The 27,895-nt window shown below is 35.8% G+C and overlaps 2 protein-coding genes and 1 pseudogene across 7 annotated transcripts; all 3 read right to left on the bottom strand.

Annotated features, from left to right (window-relative positions):
- Nucleotides 1-13,718, bottom strand: part of LOC108486399 (autophagy-related protein 8f-like) — a 34,040-nt pseudogene extending 20,322 nt beyond the window's left edge.
- Nucleotides 13,719-18,478: 4,760 nt separating this feature from the next.
- LOC108489885 (phosphatidate cytidylyltransferase 4, chloroplastic) lies at nucleotides 18,479-22,385 on the bottom strand. 6 transcript variants are annotated; one of them, XM_017794616.2, is made up of 8 exons: nucleotides 21,977-22,385; nucleotides 21,289-21,590; nucleotides 20,918-21,108; nucleotides 20,395-20,519; nucleotides 20,040-20,173; nucleotides 19,333-19,448; nucleotides 19,061-19,099; nucleotides 18,479-18,922 (listed from the first exon to the last, which is right to left on the bottom strand). In XM_017794616.2, the coding sequence occupies exons 1-8, from the start codon at nucleotides 22,244-22,246 to the stop codon at nucleotides 18,903-18,905; spliced, it is 1,197 nt and encodes a 398-aa protein (XP_017650105.2). In that variant the 5' UTR covers nucleotides 22,247-22,385; the 3' UTR covers nucleotides 18,479-18,902. The 6 variants fall into 6 exon arrangements, with proteins under 6 accessions (XP_017650105.2, XP_052886416.1, XP_017650096.2 ...); XM_053030456.1 differs by having other exon boundaries at nucleotides 18,479-18,914; XM_017794607.2 differs by having other exon boundaries at nucleotides 18,479-19,099.
- Nucleotides 22,386-22,680: 295 nt separating this feature from the next.
- LOC108489869 (uncharacterized) lies at nucleotides 22,681-27,649 on the bottom strand. Its single transcript, XM_017794577.2, has 2 exons — nucleotides 26,913-27,649; nucleotides 22,681-24,283 (listed from the first exon to the last, which is right to left on the bottom strand). The coding sequence occupies exons 1-2, from the start codon at nucleotides 27,312-27,314 to the stop codon at nucleotides 22,802-22,804; spliced, it is 1,884 nt and encodes a 627-aa protein (XP_017650066.1). The 5' UTR covers nucleotides 27,315-27,649; the 3' UTR covers nucleotides 22,681-22,801.
- Between the last annotated feature and the right edge of the window lie 246 nt (nucleotides 27,650-27,895).

The following is a 27,895-nucleotide window of genomic DNA, read 5'->3' as shown; positions in this document are numbered from 1 at the left end:
CTATCGTGGTCGGATAGAGATCCGAGATTTACCTCGCGGTTTTGGAAAAAGTTGCAAGAAGCTTTGGGTACCAAGTTGCATTTCAAGACCGCCTTTCACCCCCAAACCGATGGTCAATCCGGCGGGTAATTCGAGATACTTGAGGATATGTTAAGATGTTGCATCCTCGAGTTTAGTGGTTCATGGGAACGGTATTTGCCGTTGATTGAATTCGCTTACAACAACGACTTTCAATCGAGCATTAAGATGGCACCTTACGAGGCTTTGTGCGGCGTAAATGCCGTACACCATTGTTTTGACCGAGCTTGGTGAAAGCAAGATTTTCGGTGGATTTGATTAGGGATGCTTTGAATGAAAGTGAAAGTAATCCGTGAAAGTTTGAAGATAGCCTTCGATCGTCGAAGTCGTGCGCGGATATGAAGCGTAAGGATATCGAGTATCGTGGGTGATAAAGTGTTTCTCAAGGTATCACCTTGGAAAAAGATACTCGTGTTCTACCGTAAGGGCAAGTTGAGCCCGAGGTTCATTGGGCCATATGAGATATCGAGCGAGTCGGTCCGGTGGCATATCGTTTGATTTTGCCCCGAACTCAAAAGGTTCACGATGTCTTCCACGTGTCGATGCTTGACGTTATAGATCCGATCCAACGCACGTGATTAGTCCATCGAAATTGAAATTCAAGCTAATATGAGTTATGAGGAAGAACCAATTCGTATCCTATCACGAGAAGTGAAAGAGTTGCGAAACAAGCGGGTTCCGCTAGTGAAAGTGTTATGGCTCAAGCACGGGATAGAAGAAGCTACTTGGGAGACCGAGAACTCTATGAGAGAGCGATATCCGAACCTATTTACCGGTAAGCTTTTTGGGACGAAAATCTCTTGAGTGGGGAGAGTTGTGACACCCGAATGTGACCCTAGTCGGAGAGTGGTTTGGGACCACGAAACCGAGTCACAAGAATAATTAAGTGTTATATTCCGTGCTTATTGTATGTGGAATTGGTATGCGTAAATATTTCGTGTCTCGATTTTTATTAATTAGGTGCTAATTTATAAGAAAGGACTTAGTAGTGAACTTTGAAAGTACGATAGGAAATATGTGATGACTAATTAAAGCATGCATGCAAAATAATGGACTTGCATGTCAAATTTCCTTTTTACAAGTGATGGCCGTCCATGACAAAGTGATATGGGCTAGACATGTCATGAAACATGTTTTGTTGGGCATTAGGGAGAAATCATAAACAAATAAGCATGGGTAAGAAAAGAATGAAAAAAAAATGTGTGTGAGAGAGTAGCATTCCCCCATTGCCGTGCAACCAAGAAGAGAAAACAAAAAAATTTGTTCATCCTTTCTCATCTTTTGGCGAAAATCATAAGGAGGAAGAAAGGGATTTTGCTCCATTTTTGGTTTAGAAGAGAACTAGAAGGAGATTTGGCCATACTTGTACCAAGATTAAGGTATGTATGAGGTTGTGTTTGGAGTTTCATGCATGACTTGGTTACTAACTTGATGTGCATGTTAGCCATGGCTCAAATCTTTGTTATGCCATGGAAATGGTATTTGGGAAAAGTTGTTATGGTGATAAAGCCATTGCATGCTAAGTGTGAAGCTTGATGATGATGCATGCAATGATGGATTTTCTATTCATGAGTAAGATTTTGAGTTTTCTTTGTTTTATCATGATTAAAGTTGAAAAGGAGCATGATTGTCATATTCGCCATGATGCATTCTTGAGCATGATTCATGCTTCTTGCATGTTAGTTAAAATTTGTGTTTTGGATGGCTATGGACACCTTGAAAATTCGCCATGCTCATATATGCATATATATGATTGCACATTATGTTTGGTTATGAACTAAGTGATGAATATATTGATTTAAAGAAGAAAATGTGGAAGAATGCTTGTGAAATTGCAAGCACAATTCGCCTAGCACACATATAAGTGCTTGATGCTATATTATAAGTTTTGGGCCACAATGTGCAAAGCATTAATTAGTAGATTGCATGCTGTTTTGTGAGGTATTAAGTGCAAAATTTACCTCAACATGTACATGAATATTCGCCTTGGGTAGCCTATTGAAGGCCTTAGCATTTCCTTGATGCTCAAATAAATTGTATTGAATTGCTTGATGTAGTATAAAATGTGCATGACCATTGTGTATTCAAGCTAAAGAGTGGCCATATGACCATTTAAAATCCTTGTCATATTCGCCATAAGCAAGCACAATGAGGTTATAATAAATTGAATTTGTTTGAATTAGCTCAAGAGCTAAGAGGGCCACAATTGGACAAGGGAAGGAAAAGGTGATCGAATAGCCGAAAAAGCCGTTCGACAACATCCGAGGTAAGTCCTCAAGAAGTGACCTTACTTGAATTATGTGAGATGAAATATGGATGTGTATGATTATTGATTATGTGTGTATGAGTATTTGAATTCCACCGGGCTAAGTCCCGAAGGCGAATATGCTAATGATTATAATTGTGTTTGAGCCTTAGTAACGAAAATGAAATATGTATGTCCAATGATTATTGATGTATGTGTGCATGAGAAATTGAATGATATCGGGCTAAGCCCAAGACAACTATGCTGGAAATTATATCGGGTTAAGACCAAGGCAATTGTGCTAGTGGCTATATCCGGCTAAGGCCAAGGCATTCGTATGAAGTTATTCTATCCGGCTAAGACCAAGGCATTTGTGCACGTGATTAAATCCGGTTATATTCAAGAATCTTGGGCTGGAGGTGAGTGTTGGTTGCGAAATGAATTTAATTAGTACACTCGGAAAGCCCAAAGGATAAGGTACGTTATATGTGCATTGGAAAGTCGACGTGTTTGAGCAACATTCGCTCAATCGACTAATGGATTTCAGTTATTGAATTGATTGATGCTTTGCGAACTTATATAATGATGAAGTATGAAGTAAGAATGTGTATTAATGAAATGATGCATTTGGCTATGTGAATGTATTGCTGTAAATTATAGTTCATTATATTCCTCGAGACTTACTAAGCATAAAAATGCTTACCCGTTGCTTTGGCTCTTAGTTTTCTAGATTTCGCCGAGGCAATCGGATTTGGGATCGTTGAAGTCAAGTCATCCACACTATCAAGCCTCCATTTTGGTATAAATTTTGGTTGAACTTGTGATGGCATGTATAGGACTACCCTTGTTTGTTAAATATGTTGTAATGTAAGTATGTACGGCCGTGCGAAAATGGCTCGAAAAGGAAGCATGAACTTAGACTAATTGTGGGTTGTATGTATATATTTTGTGTCATGATGTGGCTATGGCTTGAAATGGGAATGTTGGTCATATGATCAGCCATTGGCATGGTTAAAATGATCATATATGAACCTATGTATGGTAAGGCTAGTTGAATCATGGAGACCACCAAATAGGTAAGTCCTATCTTAAAACAGATGCTGCCAGCTGCAGTGGCATGAATGTGAAAAATCACCAAAATTCATAGGAATGGAATTAGATAGTGAATAAGCTATGTAAATGAACCTTTATGAGTCTATTTTCATATGGAAGAAACGAAACGGTCATAGGAGTTACAGGTTAAGAGATATTAAAGCTATTGTGAGACAGGGCCAGAATGGTTTCTGGGTTCCCTGTCGCAACTTTAAAATTCACTATAAATTATCCAAAAGAATTAGGAGATATACCTTATATGTACAGATTCCATTTTGAGTCTAGTTTCATTAGAAACAAACGACACCAGCATTAAAGCCCTGTACAGAGAGATATTCAAGTTATACCGCGCGAAGGTCAGAGCAGTCGATCCCTGTAACAGGGGTAACTTTAACTAATAAACTGTACCAATTGGCCAGACCAAAAATCATAGAAATAAATACATGGATGGATATATGAGTCTAAATTCAGGGAAAATTTACAAAACCAGTTTCCAAGTTTTGAAACTCGATATATGATTTTTAAGGCGACAGTGACGCAGTTTTCCAGCCTGACTGGAAATGTCAAATTGGTGGGCAAAAACATGTGAACTTGGTTTGTTAACCCTCGGGTCCGACACCGGCGATGGTCTCGGGTTTGGGGTGTTACATACATAATTCATAATCATATTCAACCATATTATGCAAAATAATTCATTCAACACATAATAACGATAAAGTTACCTTACTTACGTACAACTTACCTTGGTATACAAAAAGTGGACGACTAATTGGCTTTAGTGTACTAGCTTAGCCTTTCCCCGGTCTAGGTCCGAATTTCATATTTCTTGATATAAAATGATAAAAATTCACTAATTTAATCATCATATTAATTAGTGCACTTCATAAATCATATTTTGGCAAAATGACCATTTTGCCCCTAGACTTTTACAAAATTACTATTTTATCCCTAGGCTCGTAAACTGATTTTTATCAAATTTTCTCACTACACAAGCCTAGCTGAATTCTTTTTATACTAGAAGCAGCCAAAAATTCCCATTATTTCACAAATTCACCACATAATTTATAACTTATGCAAAATGGTCCTTAGTTAGGGTTTTCATGAAAACTACTTCACAAAAGTTGTTGTTTAACAACCATGATTCATTTTATTCTATAAAAATTTAGAAAACAACATGAAAACTATCATGTAAAAACCCTATACTTTCAACTATTTTGCAAAATAGTCCCCTCATTAGCTAGATTATGCTACAAGGGTCCCAAAAGTACAAAAATTATCAAGAATGGTTATCAAAATCATTTACTTGTATGGGTAAAGAGTGGCTGAAACTTTGAAGCTCCAAAACCCCTATTTTTTCTGGTATTTTTGATGGAGAGCAGAAAGATGAAAGGTGATATCTTTTTCTTTTTATTTTATTATAAATCTAGTCAATTTAGTCACCCAATTTCACCTAACTTTGACCTTACAATTTCTTTGTCCCTATGATCAATTATTAAAAAATTTGTGGTCTAGTTCTCAATAAAGACCTGTAATTTAATATTCCATAGCTATTTGACACCTTTAGCTAGTAGAACAAAACTTTCGCACCTTATGCGATTTAGTCCTTTTTTGCAATTAAGCATGCAATCGCTAAAATTATTTCACCAAAATTTTCATGCACTCATATAATCATGCTAAAACACATAAAATAATATTAAAAATAATTTATCCAACCTCAAGTTAGTGGTTCTAAAGCCACTATTTTGACTAGGCCCAAAATCGGGTTGTTACAAATTCTATATTGATACAGATGCCAATAGCTTGGGAGTGGGAGTTTTCTTTCAGCAGCAAGGGCACCCTATTTCCTTTTTTTAGAAAGAAACTCGGGTTAGACATCAAGCCTTGTCCATCTACGAGAAGGAGATGCTGGTAGCCCTTTTGGCTGTCAAGTGGCATTCCTATTTCATTGACCCACCATTTTTGAATTAGAATTGATAACCAAAGTCTCAGGTTTCTCTTTGATCAATAGGCCAACACACCATTCTAGTAGAGATGGGTAGCCAAGATGTCAGGCTACAATTTTGAGGTGGTGTATAGGAAGGGGAGCAACAATGTAGTGGTTGATGCCCTCTCCAAGCAACCTTGTAGCTCAACTATCCAACTACTTCAAATGGTTGGCAGCTTAGTCATTTTTGGTTTGTTGGCTTGTGTGTAACATTCTTGGCAGAATAAACTGAAGCTCAATAAACTTCTATCTTGAACTTCAGCGCCAACCTTCCTTTCATCCCAAATGCATATGGGATGACAATTTTTTTAGGAGAAAGGTCAAGTTAGTGAAGGGAGCCAATCGTGAACTTCAACAATAATTGTTCTCCTATTTCTATTAAATTTCTTTAGGGGAACACTTCGGAATCCATGCCACTCAATGCAGACTTGTAACACCCCTTACCCGTATCTGTCGCCGGAACAGGGTACGAGGTATTACCGAATCATAGTACATACTATTAAATAAAACCAAGACAAAAATATGGCATACAATTAGATCATGAATCATTATAACATATGCCTTTAATAATATTAGCCAATTTCAAAGGCTTCGTACAAAATAATCGGTCAAATACTATACTTAATATTTTAAAACCTAGACAATTATGACACGTAACAAAATAACTAAGTCCACTATACATGCCATAATTCAAAATGTTTAGTTCAAATACCCAAAAATATTGATAGTGCAGGCAGATCTTCAATGATCCTTGACTCCTGTGCAAGCTGGACGACACTATAAGACGAAAGAGAGAAAAGAAGGTAAGCTTATAGCTTGTAAGCAAGTATGTAAATAATGAATAAAGAATCTAATATGTTTACACAATAACTCAAGTGTATCTACTTTTAATTTCACCATTTACTCCACTTTGGTCAAGCTGTCTCTACTACGTCATACTCACTAAATAAATCATAACTCTAGTTAAAAAACTCGAAATTCAAATCCGTAAAATTTTCCTGAAACTAGACTCATATTAATTCTTTTTAATTTTTTTCTATAATTTTTGGTCCAGCCAATTAGTACAGTTTATTAGTTAAAATTTCCCCTGTTATACAGTTCGACTAATCTGACCTCTGTTCACTTCGAATTGAATTTCTCCCAGTATACAATTCAAATAGCCATGAAATTTGTTTCACTTAAAACTAGACTCTCAATAAGGAATCTAGACATATAAACTATATTTCTTAATAAGTTTTTTACAATTTTTAATGATTTTTCAAATTTAGAACAAGGGATCACATAATCATTCTGAGCAAGTCACACACAAATATAAATATCTCAAAATATAGAGTCCCTTTACTTGCTCTGTTTCTTTTACATGAAAATAGACTCACTAAGATTTAAATTCATATCTCATTCAACCTCCAATTAAATTTCTAATATTTTTGGTGATTTTTCAAATTCACATCACTGCAACTGTCCAAAACAGTATTATTGCTAATTCACTCTTTCACACTTTCTTTGTACTTACCTCATTTAACCTACATATCACAATTCACTTTCACCACATTTCATACATCACAAGTGTAGGTTCATGATTTCAATGTCACTATAAAATCATCCCGTTGAACAATTTGGATCAATCCTCGATACTTGGTGGTTTCAGCACACAGCTCCACCATCATATTTCATATAATTCGGCTCTCTTGTACACATGGTGAACACTTAGTACCACCCATGTGACCTAGAAATTTATCTCGTAGCTCTCTTGTCTACATGGTGTCCTTCACTTGGAATCACACATGCGACCTAGCTACATTTATCCTCTCCCGTAGCTCTCTTGTCTACATGGGATACATCCCGTATCACACATGTGACCTAGCTACTACATAGTATCTCGTAGCGCTCTTGTACACATGATGTGCACTCAACACCATACATGTGACCTAGCTACATTTCATCTATATTATTCAATCTTTCTGAAAGTTCAACCGGGATTTCTCTTACTATTACTTATTTCCATTCTTCCAATAGTCGATTTATGATTCAAAATCAACTAAAATATATAAAATAGGCTGAAATACAAAAATGTAAATGAATTTAATGTATTATTTACATACAAACTTACCTCGGTGCAAAATATGAGAACTTTGCAATTTAGTCCAAAACCTTTTCCTTCCCCCGTTCGAGGTCGATTCCTCGCCTTTCTTGATCTATAACAACACATTTAGTTCATTTAACACTCATACTACTTATTTCAATCCAAAAATCACATTATGCAAAAATTACATTTTGCCCCCTAACTTTTACAAAATTACGATTTTGCCTCTAGGCTCGGAAATTTAATTTCATCCCTTGTTCTTATGTTTTATGACATGCTGAACATTTTTCTCTGCTATAACAACATCAAATTCTCACTCTAACATGTACTTATGAGCATTAGGTATTTTTACTGATTATACTGTTTTGCTCGTTTTCGCTAAAAATCGCTTAGAAAAGATCGTTCTCCTAACCTCAAACATTCATATTCTACCACCAAACATCAAAATACATGCATATCATTCATAAGTAAATTTTTAAACATAAACCCTAACTCGAAATAATGGTAGAAATAGGTAAACCGAGCTACGAGGATTTCAAAAATATAAAGAACATTAAAAATGGGGCTTGAATGCACTTACTATTAAGCTTGAAAGCTTGGAAAAACCCTAGCTATGGTGTCTATGAGAGTTTCGGCCAACTCGATGAAGATGATACCAAATTTTGGCTTTGTTTTCCCAGTTTATTATTTTATTTACCAAATGACTAAATTACCCTTCATTAAAAACTATGATGTTTTATCTTCCTTTAGGTATTTTTGTCCAAACTAGTATAATGGTCTAATTACTATACAAGGACCTCCACTTTAAAAACCCATTACTCACAAGTACTTAGTACCTTTGTGAACTAGAACACACATTTTACAACTTTTGCAATTTAATTGGACCCTCTATCGATAAAATTTCTAAACAAAATTTTCACACAGTTATGAAATCATGCCATAGACCTTAAAATGATAATAAAACTATTATTTCTATCTCGAATTTGTGGTTTTGAAACCACTATTCCGTTTTGGCCCTAAATCGGGCTGTTACAAGACTGGCCAATCTTGTATATTGGAAGGGATTTAGTTTTTACGTCAAGCGTTGGGTGAAGGACTGCGCAATATGTCAAAGGTGCAAATATGACACTTTAACACATCCAGGTTTTCTCTAACCTTTATCCATCCCTAGTAAAGCCTGGTTTGCTGTCAACATGGACTTCATTGAAAGACTACCTTCTTTCAAGGGTAAGGATACCATCTTGGTGGTATTGGATAGGTTAACCAAGTATAGCCACTTTGTGGCCCTATCCCACCCTTTCTCTGCTCTGACTGTGGCCAAATTTTACCTTGACAACATTTATAAACTCCATGGCTTAGCACTATCCATTTTTTCTGACAGAGACAAGATTTTTATTAGCTCGTTTTGGTAAGAACTCTTGAAGAATTTGGGCACTCATTTGCACCTTTCCACTGTTTATCACCCTAAAAGTGATGGTTAAACTAAAGTCCTCAATAGGTTCTTGGAGAGCTACCTTTAATGTATGATAAGAGAACGGCCTGGGGATTGGTGTTGCTGGCTTCTTTTGGCAGAATGGTGGTACAACTCCACCTATCATTTTGCAATCTAAATCACCCCATACAAGGCTTCGTATGGTCAACATCCCCCTCAAAACTTACCTTATTTGGTAGATTCTTCCACTATTAAATGTATGGACTGTAGCTTGCAGTAGCATGAAGTAGCTAGGAACCTTATTCTATACCACATTAAAAGGGACCAAGACTGAATGAAACACTTTGTTAATTGTAGGAATAGTGATCGCACTTTCCAAGTCAGTGATTTAGTTTACCTGAACCTTCAACCTTATAAGCAACACTCAATGAGGATTGAGGAGGGTAGTCAACCAGAAACTCTCTTCTAAATTTTTTGTCCCTTTTGTAGTGTAGGCCAAGGTAGGGAAAGTGGCTTATACATTTTAGTTGCCACCTGGTTATTGAATCCATCCTATCTTTCATGTGTGTCAACTCTAGCACCATGATGGGAGGTGACCAGTTCACTCTACTTTACCTTTCGTAGGCCTTGATAGAGCTATACTCAAGGAGCCAATACATACCATTGATTATCACACGGTTAAGAAAGGCAACCAAGCTGTCACCGAGATGTCGATCGAACGAGATAGCACTTTTCCTGAGGATGCCACTTAGGGGGTATTACATGAATTGCAGCAACGATATCCTACCTTAGATCCTTGAAAACAATGATATTTTCAAATGGGGGAGTATTTGTTAGGAATGTTTTATTACTATAATGGGGATGTTTCCTTTTCTGTTATTTTGGTTAGTTAAACGTACCGTTTAGTGTCTTAGTTTAATGAAACGATGTGTTTTTCTTTAGAGGATAAAACATTGCATATGGGCACCTTGTGTTGGATGCTACCGTTTAATGAAAACAATGTGTTTCATGACTATAGTTGTACATAACGGCCTCAACTGAAATTCAATTTCCCTGTAACTTTCTTCCCTTTAGTTTTTAACAGCAGAGGCAGAGGCTAAGCGATTATCCAGATGGTTATAGAATGAAACTGTGACAGCCCAAAATTGACCCTAGTCGGAAGGTGGTCTCGGGACCACAAAAACCAAGGCATAAAAATAATTTAAAATTTATTTCGATGCCTATAATATGTGTGTATTCATGTATGACATTTTTTGATGATTGGTTTAGTGTTATAAAGGTGAATTTCACTAGAAAGGACCTAGTAGTGAACTTTGAAAGTATGATGGGGAAATGTGTGATGACTAATTAAAGCATGCATGCAAAATAATGGACTTGCATGTCAAATTCCCCTTTATAGGTGGTGGCGGCCATGACAAGGAGGATGGGCTAAACATGTCATGAAACATGTTTTGTTGGTGCATTAGCGTGAAATAATAAACAAAGGTGTATGGGTGATAAAAAATGAAAAAAAATGTGTGTGAGTGTGGTAATCCCCCTTGCCGTGAGTTGAGAAAGAGGAAGAAAAAATTTTGTTGTGTTCATCCTTTCTCATCCTTTTGGCCGAAAATCATAAGGGAAGAAAGAGGATTTTTGCTTCATGCTTGGTTTAGAAGAGATCTAGAAGGTGATTTGGCTAAATTGGCATCAAGATTAAGGTATGTATGAGGTTGTGTTAGGAGTTTCATGCATGTTTTGGTTGCTAACTTGATGTGCATGTTAGCCATGGCTCAAATCTTTGTTATGCCATGGAAATGGTATTTGGCCAAAGTTGTTATGGTGATAAAGCCATTGCATGCTAAGTGTGAAGCTTGATGATGATGCATGCAATGATGGATTGTCTACTCTTGAGTAAGATTTTGAGTTTTCTTTTGTGTTTAACCATGATTGAAGTTGAAAGGAGCATGATTGTCATATTCGCCATGATGCATTCATGAGCATGGTTCATGCTTCTTGCATGTTAGTTAAAATTTGTATTTTGGATGGCTATGGACACCTTGAAATTGGCCATGCTCATATATGTATATATATGTTTGCACATGATGTTTTGGCTATGAAGTAAGTGATGAATATATTGGTTTAAAGAAGAAGATGTTGAAGAATGCTTGTGAAATTGCAAGCACAATTGACCTAGCACACATATAAGTGCTTGATGCTATATTATAAGTTTTGAGCCACAATGTGCAAAGCATTAACTAGTAAAATGCATGTTGTTTTTGTGAGGTATTAAGTGCATAATTGGCCTCAACATGTACATGAATATTCGGCCTTGGGTAGCCTATTGAAGGCCTTAGCTTTTCCTTGATGCTCAAATAAATTGTATTGAATTGCTTGATGTAGTATAAAATGTGCATGACCATTGTGTATTCAAGCTAAAGAGTGGCCATATGACCATTTAAACTCCTTGTCATATTCGCCATAAGCAAGCACAATGAGGTTTTAATAAATTGAATTTGTTTGAATTAGCTCAAGAGCTAAGAGGGCCACAATTGGACAAGGGAAGGAAAAAGTGATCGAATAGCCGAAAAAGCCGTTCGACAACATCCGAGGTAAGTCCTCAAGAAGTGACCTTACTTGAATTATGTGAGATGAAGTATGAATGTGTATGATTATTGATTTATGTGTATGAGAAATTGAATGATACCCGGCTAAGTCCCAAGGCGAATATGCTTGTGAATATATGTGCGTTTGAGCCTTAGTAACGAAAATGAAATATGTATGTCCAATGATTATTGATGTATGTGTACATGAGAAATTGAATGATATCCGGCTAAGCCCGAGGACAATTATGCTGGAAATTATATCCGGTTAAGACCGAAGGCAATTGTGCTAGTGGCTATATCCGGCTAAGACCAAGGCATTCGTGCGAAGTTATTCTATCCGGGCTAAGACCGAAGGCATTTGTGCACGTGATTATATCCGGTTATATTCAAGAATCTTGGGCTGGAGGTGAGTGTTGGTTGCTGTAATGAATTCAATTAGTACGCACACTCGAAAAGCCCAAAGGATAAGGTACGTTATATGTGCATTGGAAAGTCGACATGTTTGAGCAACATTCGCTCAATCGACTAATGAATTTCAGTTATTGAATTGATTGATACTTTGTGAAAGTATATAATGATGAAGTGTGAAGTAAGAATGTGTATTAATGAAATGATGCATTTGGCTATGTGAATGTATTGCTGTAATTAGAGTTGATTATATTCCTTGAGACTTACTAAGCATAAAAATGCTTACTCCGTTGCTTTGGCTCTCAGTTTTCTAGATTTCGCTCGATAGCAATCGGATTCGGGATCGTTGAAGTCGAAGTCATCCACACTATCAAGCCTCCATTTTGGTATAAATTCTTGGTTGAACTTGAAATGGCATGTATAGGACTACCCCTTGTTGGTTGAATATGTTGTGATGTATATATGTACGGCCATGCGAAAATGGCTCGTAAAAGTGAAGCATCGACTTAGACTAATTGTGGTTTGTATATATATTTGGTGTCATGATGTGGCTATGGCTTGGAAATGGGAATGTGGTCACATGATCAGCCATTGGCATGGTTAAAATGATCATATATGAACCTATGTATGGCAAGACTAGTTGGTTCATGGAGACTACCAAATAGGTAAGACCTACCTTAAAAACAGATGCTGCCAGCTGCAGTGACGTGAATGTGAAAAATCACCAAAATTCGTAGGAATGGAATTAAATAGTGAATAAGCTTTGTAAATGAACCTTGATGAGACTATTTTCATATGGAAGAAACGAAATGGTCATAGGAGTTACATGTTAAGAGATATTAAAGCTATTGTGAGACAGGGCCAGAACGGTTTCTGGGTTCCCTGTCGCAACTTTAAAAATTTACTATAAATTATCCAGAAAGAATTAGGAGACATACCTTATATGTACAGATTCCATTTTGAGTCTAGTTTCATTAGAAACAAACGGCACCAAAATTAAAGTCCCGTACAGTGAGATATTCAAGTTGTAACGTGCGAAGGTCAGAGCAGTCGATCCCTGTAACATGGGCGACTTTAACTAATAAACTGTACCAATTGGCACGACCAAAAATTCTAGAAATAAATCCATGGATGGATATATGAGTCTAAATTCAGGGAAAATTTACGAAACCAGTTTCCAAGTTTTGAAACTCGAGATATGATTTTTAAGGCGACAGTGACGCAGTTTTCCAGCCTGACCGGAAATGTCAAATGGATGGGCAAAACAAGTGAACTTGGCTTGTTAACCCCTCGTGTCCGACACCGGCGATGGTCTCGGGTTCGGGGTGTTACAGAAACTTTCATTTTTTTCTTCCTCTACTACTCTCTGTTCTCTATTTTCCCTCTTTCTCTTAACTTCTGGAATTCAACCGTATCAACACCTTAACCAAATAAAATGCAAATAAACAGAAGGCATAATTAGTTCTTAATAAAATGGAACCTACGCTCAAACCAAAAAACGTTCTCATCCAAGCTCAAAAAATTCAAAAGTATATAAAACTACATGCATCAAGGGTAGACAAAGCTTGGAACAAAAAAAATTATTTATTTATAAAAAATTTGGGAAAAAAGAGACAAAATTAATGATAAATTTTTATAGGATTTCTATAAGGGTACTTTTCTCTAATTCTTGTAGCCTCAGCATGCCTTTTCTTTGAATATCAAGTAAATTAACAAAACCAAAAACATGGATAAGAAATACTAATACTAATACAATACACGATCATAAAAGACATACCAAAGTCATGCTCAATCTTGAAGCTTATTTTAGCCATTAGCTGATATCAATGCACCATAGGCAATACCCTAAAGTCAACTAATACCCACATTTTACATTGTTAAATATATGTGACCCAAATTCTTGTTAAAATAAAATACAAGTAGCAAGATAGAGGGATCTACAAGGGCGAAGGCTGAGGGCTGCACAAGTGAAATCCGTATATAAGTATACTACCTCTACTTGATTACTTCTATTTAACTTTGATTAGAATATGGTTTTACAAACCTATAAATAGACGTACCCGTCTCTCCTCTTGTATTATTCAAATTCGACATAATAAATTTTCTTCCCCTCTGCCCGTGGTTTTTTTCCCGAAAGGGTTTTCACATAAAATCTGTGTGTTCTATTTTTCTTTCTTTTCTTTATAATACATTGCCATTATCGACATTTTATTAGCACATACATATTAGCTAAAACCAAAAAATAAAAATGAACTTAAATTAACAAGAAAGATAACCTTGTTTTTATAAATTTCATGTAAAATAGAATGAGGAAATCAAGAGTCCAATCATCACAAACTCAACAGAAGAGAAAACCCAAATTTCATCATAAGGAATGTACCCGATTTTGATGAACCCAAAGGAAAAATGAATTAAATCTTTAATGTTTTGTTTCTTTTATCTTTATTTTTGTTTTCCTTTCCTAAGCAGATACAAAAAATTCAATACTTCAAGAGATTGAAAATAAAAGGAAAAAAAAAGCTTAGAAATAGATTTAAAGAGAAAGACAAAGATGAATTAGATAATAGGAAATATAGACTGGTAAAGTATTAGACACGTTCCAAGGGAGATGAATCAAGTGGCCGATTGCATAACTAAGATGACTTCTGACAAGACATTTAAAGTACAACTTTTTGGGGAAGTACCTGAGCAACTGGAAGTAGGATTACGTGAAAATAAGATTGATGACTTTATAGATCACGGTGGCTTAGCTTAATGTATTTGTGTTATTTTCTTTCAAAAAAAAAAAGAGAGAGAAAGACAAAGAAATCAACTGAGTGATAGACTAGCTGAGTTGTTGTCTTCAAAGATATCAGATAGAAAAAAAATGGTAAATATGAGGGAGATGACATGTACCTCTTTGTTTAATATAGGTTTGGGGTTCTCATACGGTGTGCTTCTCCTATTTTTCGATTAAGTTACTAACCAATAAATGTCATATCATTTCATTCGCTAATTACTAAAGTTGTGTGAGATAGATTTTTAAAATTTTGGGTAAACTATTTAGATAGACAATCGAGTTTATTCACGTTCCTATTTTGGTCACCCATTTAAAAAAAAATTATTTTAGTCACTCTTGTTGGATAAGTTGTAAGTTTTAGTCACTCTATCATTAAAAATACCTTTGGCCACTAAATGGAATTCTGATGTGGTCGTCTTTTTAATTGATGAAATAACAAATTTAGTCATTAACGTTTTACATATTCTGTTAATTTATTCTTACTTCTAAAAAATTTAACAAATTTTACCCACAATGTTTGCTCAATTTGTCAATTTGATCCTGATTCTAAAAAAAATTGATTTGCACATTTGTCCAAGTCTCATGCTTGGTCGGTATGCGTAAGAGTCATTAAGAAGTCATGGCACTTCAAGGTATCAGAGGCTCCCAGTATACGTTGGGATCCAATGCCCTTAGTTTAGTGATTTCATCTATATACCTATAATTTTTTGAACAAATTGGTTTAATAAAATTTCATCATTATCATTAACATCTTTTGTATAATATCTCTAATGGTTTTTGGCCCAAAGCAAATCTTTACTCACTAATTATCCGATATTTACACTAATATCAAACGACATTACGTGGTTGGAACTAATGCAATAAGACAACTTATATTAGTAGATAATCTAAACACGATCTTAGTCTAATTGAAATTGAGCAAATTGATTGAAAGACTAATATGTCATCTATCAGGTCCAATTGTGGAGATACCTTGTCTTGGGTATTGGAGTGGATGACTCGCAAAATATAGAAATATAGATGTGGCTAATTAGACTAACAGTACATCGGATAGAACCAAAGTAGAATAAACCCTGTGGATTTATCAACTTGTGATATATACGGTGTGGTATACCTTAATCCTGAGTGGATGATGGATTATGTATGCTTGAAAATATACTTTGATGTAAATGAAAGTTTGAGTTCAAATAGATAAAGAATCGAAAGCTAGTACATTGTGTATATGACTTCTACACGATGTAGCATCATTCCACAATGGTGTAATTCATAGCCCAGTTAAGGGTAAATGATATCATCTCATCGACATTATATGATAGGTGGAAAGTTATGTAGTCACGAGTCCTTTGTCTTAAAGATAAATTATTTTATTATTATTTGTTAGTAATTGACTTTTCATGAAGGAAGATTTAATGGTTACCATGAGATAAAATAGGATCATATTGGGAGAACGAATTTATCTTAAAGAGATTAAAGATCATAACTCAAAAACTAGTTTTATTCAAATCAAAATTGTGTCCCGTGGGTGGCTACCCTTTTTAATAAATGAATAAAGCTAAAAAAAAAGTAAACAAATCCCTAAAAACTAGTCTACAAAATGTGAATGGCTAAGATAATAAATAAAAAAACAAATCCCTGAAATGTAGCCTAAAAATGTGGGCAATTATGAAACGTAACTATTTCTTCCTAAGAAAGAAAAAAAAGTGAACTTGATCAGCTTTATGAGAGTTGTGCATGGACCAAATTTACAAGAAAATAAATTAACTTGGACATAAAATAAACTTTTTAATTGGATCATTGATAAATTAGACCAAAAATAAAACAACTAAATCGTCAAATGATCCAAATGAGTTAACCTTTAATAGTGTGAGCATTTGGGCTGCTCACTTTAACACTTTTATCTACCAACGAACTTCACTTTCTAGGCTTGCGTCCATGAGCTAAGCCTGCCTCAAAGTGGGGTCTTCAAAAAAAGGTCTTTTGCCATGAACTCTTAGACAAAAACATTCAATTGGGCTCTAATATGTGTAAGCTTAGAGAGAGTAATTGGATCTTGAGGAAAGCTAAGCCCCTCATGTTTATGAGCTTGAAGTTGAGCATTGATGCTCACATCAATAATTTGGGTGTAATGATTCAATCATTAAGTAAATGAATATTGTTTTTTAACAAAAATAAATGGATTTATAGTTAAAATTGAATTAAACCTATATAAATTATGGAATAAATTCAACCATAACTCAAAAAGTTAAAAAGTAATTAACATAGATGATACTACATAATATAAAAATAATCATAACTCAAATACATAAAAAAAACATTGAAGTAGAAAGAATTACTTAGGTATAAAAAGTATATAAATTTAGAACATTTTATATAAGAAAAAATGAAAGCATTAGACAAACACTCCATTTTTTAAAACAATTTAATCGGTACAAAGATTTTGCAAAAAAAAATAGAAATTAAAAACATCTGGAGCATGATCAAAGCAAACATATTACTCTTTGAATTGAATCATTATGAAAAACTATGCATAATTTAAATAACACAAACATCTCAAGATTATAAAAGAAATATAAATACATAAAAGTAGAAATAATGATGGAAATGATGCTAAACAAATATATAAATGCTTGCAAACGTTTCCATTATGACATTCTTTTGATCCAACTATCTATGTTCTTTTCAGTAATGTATCATACAATATTTCACCTATGCTAATTGCATCTCACTTTATACTCCCATTATCACATTTCCAACAATTCGTGCACAACTAGTAAAATCATTCTTCTATATAGCAATGTTTGAAAAGACCACATTGGTGAGGGTAAGTTGGCAGAAGTGCATGGAGAAATCAAATAAATTTCCTTCTAGTGTAACTTCAGTACCACACACCGAAATCGTAATGAATTTACCCAGGCACTGTTACTAATCTTGAAAAATAACTATAGAATATTAAAATTCTTCGACACATAAAAAAAAAAATAGTCATGACAGAATAGCTTTGATATCAAAGACTCAAGACCACGTCAGAGTTAGAATATCAAATATATAGTTCTTAGCAAAAATCTTCAGTTAATGGAACCTAATAATATATTCCAGCTAATATTCAATTAGCACAAGTTGAACTTAAGTCACACTTTGAATGATGACCACCCTAATCATCAGGCTAACACACGAAATTTAATAACTAGTCAATATTAAAATTAAACAAACCAAACCAAATAAAGGAAAAACACACTATAGTTGACACGAGGTTTGAAAACAACAGAATGATGACTTCACTATCTCCAAACAAAATTTAAACTAATTTCCCTAAATGATGACTTACTATCTCTTGTGAAATTAGGGCTTCCCAAACTTTTACTAAAGGTAAGGTTAGGCCTACTTTTATGATAGGCCTACAACCCTCTAAATCAAATAAACAGGTGAAAACAAAACATCTTACACGATATTCAATAGGGGATTATACAACAAAACCAAGAACTTAAAAGGATTTCCACCTTTAACCACTTTATCCATTCTTCCTCTAATGCCTCCAAATGTATTCATAGGCGTAATTTACTTGAGATGCTCAAGCTTGAAGGATTTTAATCAAGAAAAAAAATTTTGAAGAGCATTTTTTTCCATTTATTTTAAAAAAAATTTTAAATTATTTACTGACTGATATATAAGATAAAATAATGTGATAAAAAGTTCAAAAGTCTACTTTCTTCAAATAAAAAAGGTAAGGAAGAATTGACTACTCTGCCATTTTTATGTAAGATACAGATTAATTTACCCATTCGTCCCAAATTGCAATTCTCTTTTTGCATAATAATTGAAAGCAAAGTTTTTATAAATCAAGGACCTAAAACTGCAACATTCAGAGTCAGAATTTATTTCAGTAACCTTTGTCACCACATCATCATCCATGATCTCCACCGATTCAAACGACCTCACTTCACTCTTTTTTCATGTTATTTGTATTCGAAGTGGATAGATGATGTGGTGGGAAGAGTTGAAGAAATATTTTTTTCATAATCACAAAACACGTGATGAACATGAACCTTTAAGTTAAAAGGAAAGCCCCATAAAAGTCTGAATGGCCTGTGTAGTATCATTACATTGAACTTGGAAGAACTCGTATAAGAAATGTACTCCACTTATCTATAGCAGAACCTCAATTTGCTTCTGTCAGATTCTTAAAGAGCAAGCAGAAACTGATTTCTTTTGGATGAATCCATCATTTGTGCTTCTGCAATCCTTTTCAATAATATATATATGTATATAAACACTGAAGAAATTCTATCTGATATCCTTACTTGCTACTGATCAAAAAATTTACGTATCAAACTCCGTAGAGCGGTAATAAGATTTTGACAAAAGAGTATGCAAGTGCACCTGTGAATATGTAACTATCCACTCTATCAAGTATTCCACCTGGTCCACAGTCAAAAACGAAGTGTTAATATAGAGATGAGAAATAGTTTCTCCTACTTTTAACACAAAATGGAGGGGATAAGATCAATGAATCTCATATTAAGCACCAAATAACTCCAGCCAAATCAACAACAGCATCTTTTCCAATTGTTTAAGGTAAGAAAAGTTCTTGATCACCCTCAAGTGTATTGGAAAATCAAAATGAACACATAATCATGAGCAACTATAATTACCATGTCCAGGTATTAGGGAGCCAGAGTCCTTAACACCAGCATCGCGCTTGATCATCGATTCAGTAAGATCACCAAAAACAGATCCAAAGAAGTTGAGAAACCCGAAGGCTATTGCACTAAACCAATGAAAAGAACATGTAAACTAAGTGAAACTAAAATTCCTATCGAAAATAAAAACTAAAATGCTCCGGGTTAATGTAGAGTTCAAAAAATCCATGTCCCTTTTTCGATAACCACATTTACAAAATTCCAGTCATCCAATGTTTAACTCCTGGAGTGATTAACAGTTAACACTTGCATTAATCCTAGCCAGAGATCTGTTTAATTGCAAAAGAATCAACAATTTTCAGTCATCATTGTTACTTGTGTGAGAGGACAGATAGAAAACTTCAGAATTCAAATTAAGATATGCACATTCACTAATGGATCTCTTCATGCATAAAGTTGGATGAATACCAAAGGATGCATCAATCATTAATGAAAATAAATCAATTGGTAACCCTTTGGTGTTCTATATTCTCTTATGGGGATAACAGAAACTATTGCTAGAGTTTGTACCATCTTCAAACCTAATAGACTCGTAAGCTATATCAACAGTAATCTGACTCTTGATCTCTAGAGTTGAGATAACTTACCCTGCATGGAAATGTATACCAGTGCGATTTGTACCTTAGTGTGCATTATTACTAGTAAGAGAGATTTAATACCTCACTAACGAAGCTGGCCAGCTTAAAATCTTTGATAATACTACAGAAGTTGCTATACAACCACCCAAGCCAACAATAGCTCCTTCCCATGTCTTCTTTGGACTTATATTAGTAAGTGGGGTCTTACCAATGGCCTGCATCAGAACAGGGGGTCAAACACAACCATGGTCATTTGATGATACATCCACCATTTAAAAATGTAACAAAAAAGTCACTCACCCGAATAAATAGCTGTAATTTTTTAATTTATTTGAAAATAACCACTGAACTGTAAGCCTGAAGCTAATGCAGCATTAAGGGCATCTTAAAGTTTTTAAACAAGTAAAACAAGATCTTGTTGATCAAGGCTATATACCTTTCCACCCAAAAAAGCATATGTATCTGCTGCTATTATACTGCTGAAAGAAATCAAGGTTGCCACAAGGCCTACTGTCCAATGAGCTTGGCCACCAAGAAGAAAAGGCCATCCAGCTCCTATTCCTGTCAAAAAAGAAGTTCATGGTAAAACAGGTTGGTGAACAGTCATAATTGTTCCCCTTCCGCAACCAAACATGCAGAAGAACCAAACGCCAAAAATAAAGATGAATAAAGTTTCACATATAAGGAAATAAAAGGAGTTTAAAAATTCCTTGATGCATTTTAAAATTACATTACATAAAGGGAATAAAAGCAGTTACAAGATTCATCATTCAGAAACACCAAAACCTAGCTAAACCACCAAAATTTTAGCAAAAACAGTATATAAGCTATTGCTACTTTAAGAAAAGGCAATTCTCAGCTCTATCCTTAAAGCTTAGCAAATATTACTGTTTACCAGTCATAAATTTGTCCAATATTTAGATTTGCAAACAGAAAAGAGTGAGAACCCATATTCTTACTAGTATTCAAGGCAGGAGCTGCTAAACCACATCTGAGCTTAACCCAAAAACAAGGGAGGTAGCCACAATAAAATAACCCAAACATGGTACTGCTGAGCTGAGCAAAACGAGGGTTTCCTCTTTGCATGAGCAATGCCGTAGCCACAACAAATGCAGCAGATGTCACTGAAATATCAATATTCCCAAAGTATCTGACAATACAACACAACCTCGAAATAAATTACATGAAATATTTTCAAAAATTTTCACCAGCAAAGTAGGAATTACAAGTTTTTGAAGGCAAGATGTAGCATTTTAAACAACGACAAAGAAACCAACACATAAGTTGATATTATTGTAATGCACGCAACAACATAAGGTTACCATCTTACAATGTGAGAATGGGCATGAACGCACATATAACAGAGCAAACTCGCGAGACATATCGTGGAGGAGGTGTCATTCCTGCTGTGATTCCACGGCTCCTAACCAATTCAAAATACTCACGTGCACCAAGGAAAACAGCAGCAGCCAAAGCCACAGTGAAAACCCATCCTCCAGCTAATACAGCACCTCCGACAGAGATCCCAATACCAAGTCCGAAAACGATCCTTTTTCTCAACTGACTTGATTTATGTTGTAACTCAGAAAAAGAATCCTTTGTCGTTGGTAAGATAGCGCCTTGGTCAACTTCCTACAACATAACAGTTTGAGTAACCATATTTGAACAAAAGTTCCCTTTAATTGAATGGAGAAAAGTTGATAATCTCAACATAGATTAAAATGCTCATGCGTATTTATGACTATTTCCATCATCTATCAATTACTTCAAGTTAGCGATTCTAAAAAAAAATTCCAGAAGTTTTTAAATCTCTGACCACCCAGGTTCTTTTTTCGCTAATTCAACATGAATTCAACTCTTAAAGATTTCAGATTCTTTTATATTGACACATCAACAGAAACAAACAGATTAATCAAACGTTTAAAATGCAGTACTAAAACAGTACTAAGTTTTTAAAACATATGCATATATATGATTTTAACGGAAACAAATCCGAGCACAACCATAATTAAAGGTACCTCCTCGGCATTGCTTGCGTCGATACTTTCGGGTTCAGCACGGGCGACGGCCGTAATTAACCGCCGGTTGACGTAAATACTGGTAGGACGAACCCGGAAGACTGATTTCGATCCATGAAAGACAACGTTAAGCTTGAGTTTGGGGGTTCTTCTAGTGGGAATTAGGGTTTGGTTGGATAAGAGACGGCATGGGCAACCGCAGAGAGAAGTCACAGAAAGTGGAATCAGATTGTACCGACTGATTTCAACGAAAGAGGCGAAAGGGGCCATAAAAGATTTGAAGCAAAAAGAAAAAAAGGGACGTGTTCTATAATTATTAACGGAGAAAATGAGGAGTCATATTTTATTAAATGATGATTGTCGGATTGAGGGATGGGGAATTTCGAGAGGACTTGTCGTTTTATTATCTTTATTTTTATTTTTTATTGCTATTTTTCTTGGGATTTTACGGGAACGGTTAGGTTAGGTTCGGCTCTTTCAGTGGTTACGGAAATTGCATTTCTTTCTTTGAAATCAAAATGAAAATGGAAAAAGATAGATTCTCAAAGAAATTAGAGACGCCAATTACATGCCTTGAATTGATCTCTTGGCCTATGGCAAGAGCTGACACGGTAGAAAGAAAGCATATGTATCTATCTCATTATAATAGTAGTCGTAAAAATAATAATAAGTTATTCTACTCAATAATCCTAATCATCCCCCACTTCTCTACCTCTTGACATGGCATTAATTTATTGTATAAATTTCAAGAAAGAGGTCTACCAATTCATGTTCAAGTTTAATCCTAAATTATTGCCACACTAAGAGGGACAAATGCGTTGGGACTTAGGCCGCTTCATTTTGCTCATTCTCTTCGGGGTCCTCCTCAGGGTCCTCAGGTTGCTCCAAATTATTGTTAGATTCCGACTCATCAACTGGGTCCAAGGAGGCTGTTGTGCTATCTCTTTTTGACATTGATGTTGTTGCAATAGGGTCATCCATGGGGGGAATCTCTGTGTCTAAACCCCCACTCTCCATCTTAAAAGTTGTTGGAACTTCAGTCTTAGCGCTGAAAGATTGCTGCTGACTCACTTCATTCTTTTCAGATTCTGAACCTTGACTATTTGCTCCCCTATCTCCTGCAGATGGTAAGGCTTCAGACTTCGCTGCAGTATGTTGCTGCCAAGTTTCAGCTTCCGCCATCACACCCAATCCATTCCTCACTTCTGATGTGGCTAATAAACCTTGAGGAAACTCATGCTGGTACTGGTTTCCTGAACTTGATAATGGTGCTTGTGCTGACTCCAATGTTGCTATTGGTAGAGATACCTGAGGGCCCGCTAACCCCGGGACTTGGGTTTGACTAAGGACATAAGTCAACAGCTGAGCTAAAACTACTTGTGGGTCCGTAACACCCTGTTGAATTTGAGGGACCAAGGGAGGTGGTGGAGCACTGATATTAGGTGGATAAAGTGCTTGAACTCCAGCTTCTCCATATAAAGCCCGGTGCCCGTGAAACCTCTTCATATTTGCAATATGCTTTTTACCAGCCAAATGACAGTTAAAAACCACCTGAGTTTCACACTTAACGTTGCACAATTCACACATAAAAGGAATACCTCCCTTTGGTTTGGGAGGCTCAGATGGTCTTCTAGATCCTTCATTTCTTTTCACATATTTACCCCCTCGTCCCCCTCTCATCTTACGCTTCAAACCACGGCCCCGAGCTTCAGAGGGATTCCTTAAATTCATTTTAGCTTCTGCAGGACCAGTTGTCGATGCTTCAGGTTTATTCACAATGTCCTGCTGCTGCTCAATTTCTTTCTTGTTGTCAGTAGTGGCAGCCAAGGAGGGAACCATCTGTTGATGTTGTTTTTCCTCAGATCCCTCAACTTTCACCAATTGAACAATTTCTGATCCCAAATTAGGCACTTGCACACTTTGCTGTCCAGTTATAACTCCATTCCGCTTCTGCAGCTCTTCACGTACCTGCAAGTTTTTCTTATGCCGCTTTCCATTCTTATGCTGCTCCAGGATTTCTGGTCTGTTGCAATCAACCCTGCAAAGTTCACACCAAGCCATGCGTGGCGGTGGCCGGAGTGGAGCAGCAGGCACCTGAGCTGGTAATGTTGCATGACCTGGAACTGATGCTGCAGGTAGCATTGCAGCAGCTGCTCCATTTGGATCTAAAACAGAATTTGGTATAGCTGATGCTGCACCATTTGAAGGAGTATGCTGACTGCAATTATGGCCATGACCAGCATGACCCAAGGTGCCCCCTCTAAAAGGCCTCCTACCCCTTCTTCCACCCCTATATGCAGATTGCATCTGTAGAATACATTCGAAGATAAGGTGCAATGTGAAACCAAAATAGTTATCAGATTCTAACAAGATCAAATAAATCAGAATAATAAGGCCAAAACCAATCTCAACTAAGCAATGTGAAATTAACTCAATCAGACAGAAGTGGCAACATAACATAGATATAGAGTATGGACATACATGTTGTGCCAAAATGCAGCTGAACTGACCTTATAAGTAATCAGACAGGTAACAAGCTTACAACTCAGGTGCAATAAATTGGGACATAGGTTTTGAACAATATCAAAAATAAATATCACTAACAAGAAATATCCAACTTTTAATGCACACATTAATCACACTATACTTATAGAATATTAGTTTTTCAACAAACTGAAAATTAAAGATACTGTAAAAACATTAAAACAATTAGAACTACAACAACACTTTCAAGAATGTTTACCAAGAGAGAACTCTGAGAAATCTAGCATTAAAGGATCTTACACACTTCAAATATTAAAAAATTGATGACAAGACATAAAAGCAAATACTTCAAGGTCATAACGAGATGTGCTGTTCAAAGCCAGAATATAGTTAAAAAATTCCCGCAAGTACTTTTGCCACACTGCACAATGAACACTAGGTGTGTCTTTGGACCCATAAAGAAAGAAAGTATAATTACTATGGTAGTAATTATGCAGCCTTATAATTATAAGGAATTCTAATTCCATAGACAAGTTTATCTCCCAGTGTGTAATTTCATCTTAAAAAAGGAATAAAAAATCTTTTTAAAAAGATGACAGTAAAGATGAAAGTCATCTGGCTAATTAACCATGTAAGTCCTCCAATTCTCAACGCTCCCCCCCCCCCAAACAAAAAAAAAAAAAACACACTCTCTCTATAAATGGGGTACTCCAATTACACTCAATTCAGTAGGACCCACTAATTGTAATGCTTACCCGAACATGCCACACATGTAATACAAGCAATTAAACCCAAATCCAAATATAGGTAACTTTCTATACACGCCCTAGATATTAATCGATTGAAGTCCTATTTATCTACAATGACTTGGAACTGACAGGATCTATACAGTGATAAAGTCATAAAAATAAGCAAAAGACAGTACCTATGATCAATGATTAGGGAATGTTTGGGGGAAAGGGAGAATAATAAAATGAACAGATCCACCAGAAACCCTACGCGAAAAGATCTCAAAGTGCTTCCCATCTAAAGTTTGGTAAGCATCAAGATGGAAGGTGATCTAGCAACGCATGAGAATTTCAAATTTAAAACACTGGCAACATTTAAGCAAGTGTAAAAAAAAAAAAATGAAACAGTGCATTAGTAAACAATTGCCTCAGGATACAGTGGGTGTTAATCCGAAGAAAATAAAATAGGACAAATACAGCATACTTAACTGCACGGGTGCTAAATGACAATTGAAAATTGCCACACAAATAAGCAGCAGAAGAAGCATAGAGATGGCTCATTATGATTATAATTATGAGCCACAAAATAAACCAAATGATAGCAATCAAACCCAACATGGAGGTACACAATATTAAAGTTGTTTTCCCTCGCAGAAAAGATCGGGAAAGATAGATACCACTTGATTCAACAGAGCACATCAGTAAATGGTGCTCTCAGGCCACATGAGCCCTAAAGCAACCAGTAAAGAATTATCAGTATTCATGCATAAAATGGACCCAAAGCTAAAGCTATTGTGAACTTTTAGGCTAGATATCACTGTCTTTATCTGGTTGCTCTAGCGATTTGTGACCATTAAATTGTTCTGTCTTCTAATATCTTGCAAGAAAGGGGGAGGAGTGCCAAGAATTCAGTACCTCTGCTGACCCATGGACATTCACATATAAGCCTGATGGAGGAGGACAAGACACTTACCTCAAAATAAATGACAGCATTATTATGGAAGCCAAGCAATTACGTAACCTTCAATCTAGCACAAAGACAGTGATTAACAAAATAGACAACATCTTCAATCGGTATCTAAAATTTGAACCAAGCTAAGCACTGAGATCTTTGAGCTCCTCAGAAAAAAAATAAGAAGCGGTTGATTCCAACAAAATCTTCTCTGAGCCAAACACGACTGGGACCAGCCGAGCTCCTCTAAGAAGCATTTGCTGGACAATTCTCTTAGCACTTTTAAACAATAAGCAATCTAGGCCCAGTCAAATGTAGCATTGGTACACTACAGAGAGACGAACACGAACTCAACACAGCAAAGATTTTAGCAAGATTACATATAGTTGCTTGAGCAAAGCTCATTTAACTTAGAAACTGGGCATGTGCTAAACTGAGCCAAGTCAGGCAACTGATTCTGACATAGTCCAAATCTTAACACCATGTCATATCGTCAATCAACAAACATTGGTGATTCATCTAAGAACAAGTTTCGGAAGGAAAGTATGCTTGAAACCGTGTTTCACACCATGACTGGGAAAACCCAATTCCCACTAACAAATCTTGTTCTTCTATGAACATCCTCAAAGTAAAAACTTTTCAATATCTCCATCTCAAACAATAATTATTTTTAGAAAAATGAAATCAGATAATTTGAAAATAATGTTCAAGATTCATCCCTCTGGCGCTAAAGAAAACGTATGTAGACGTACTTATACAAAAGAACCCTAACCTGACGAGGCCGATTATCTCTCTGAGCCGAAACCACATTTCCCGCATAATTCGCCGGCACCGCGGAGGAATCCGAACCCGAAACGGGAATTCCCTGCTGATGTTGAGCGTCCACCGCAGGCTGAGGTGGATAATAAACGGTGGGCTGACTGTGGTGGTCCAAGGGAACGCCAGGAGGGTGAATGGGAGCGGCTTCTTGATAAAACTGGGAATATTGTTGGGGATAAGAATCTTGAGGAGGGTAATACGGGTATTGCTGTTGTTGATGTTGCTGATTGCCGTAGGCGTAGTCGTAGTATGAAGCGGCTGATTGATGATGGTATTGAGAAGGATCATATCCATACGCCTGCGGCTGATTCTGGTATTGCTGTTGGTACTGTTGCTGCTCCGCCGTGTATTCCATTGTTCTTCCGCACCTTTTCTTTCAAACCATCCAAGAATATCAAAATACAAAAAAAAAAAAAAAAATCTCCGCCCTAGAGGAACAAGAATTCGCGAGCAGGATAGACGGTGAAGATCACTTATTCTGTTTTGTTTAACATATTTGCATCTGTATCCTCGAGGATTGTTAATTTACAAACACATCCCTCGAAAGTCGAAATTTACATTATTGTAATTTTTCAGCATTTGTGAGGCATTTTACTTTATTTTTCAGCATTTGTAAGGCAACGAAGTAACTTGACCCGATTCCATCCTATCGATATCCCACTCCATGTGACAGTTTTTAAATTTTTAATATTTTTATCAAAATAGAACATAACTTTGGGGAAAATTAGGCACGAGTCAGTTTAAAAAAAAATCAAGTGTTTTAGATCTTTTTATTTGAAAATTAGAGAAATAAATTAATTTCAAAGAAAAGGTAAAACACACAATGTTGGACATACTTTCTGGTGACGTCAAATAAGGCAAGGCAAAAACATGCTCATTAGATACACTTTTGTCCTGCCTTGTACCACTTTTTATGAAAAAATTAATTAATTTTTG

The sequence above is a fragment of the Gossypium arboreum genome, chromosome 7 (assembly GCF_025698485.1).
Source record: "Gossypium arboreum isolate Shixiya-1 chromosome 7, ASM2569848v2, whole genome shotgun sequence".
Taxonomy (NCBI): domain Eukaryota; kingdom Viridiplantae; phylum Streptophyta; class Magnoliopsida; order Malvales; family Malvaceae; genus Gossypium; species Gossypium arboreum.
Note: the sequence above shows the minus strand (reverse complement) of the source record. Positions and strands in the feature narration are given on the sequence as shown.

Excerpts from the sequence above, each read along its gene's own strand:
- LOC108489885 (XM_017794607.2), bottom strand. The coding sequence starts at position 22,246 with ATGGCCCCTTTCGCCTCTTTCGTTGAAATCAGTCGGTACAATCTGATT. Across the intron at positions 20,520-20,917 it reads AGCTCCTGCCTTGAATACTA|GAATAGGAGCTGGATGGCCT; the intron begins GTAAGAATATGG and ends CTTTTTTGACAG. Across the intron at positions 19,100-19,332 it reads CTCCCTAATACCTGGACATG|GTGGAATACTTGATAGAGTG; the intron begins GTAATTATAGTT and ends ACTGTGGACCAG.
- LOC108489869 (XM_017794577.2), bottom strand. The coding sequence starts at position 27,314 with ATGGAATACACGGCGGAGCAGCAACAGTACCAACAGCAATACCAGAAT. Across the intron at positions 24,284-26,912 it reads GAGATAATCGGCCTCGTCAG|ATGCAATCTGCATATAGGGG; the intron begins GTTAGGGTTCTT and ends TGTATTCTACAG.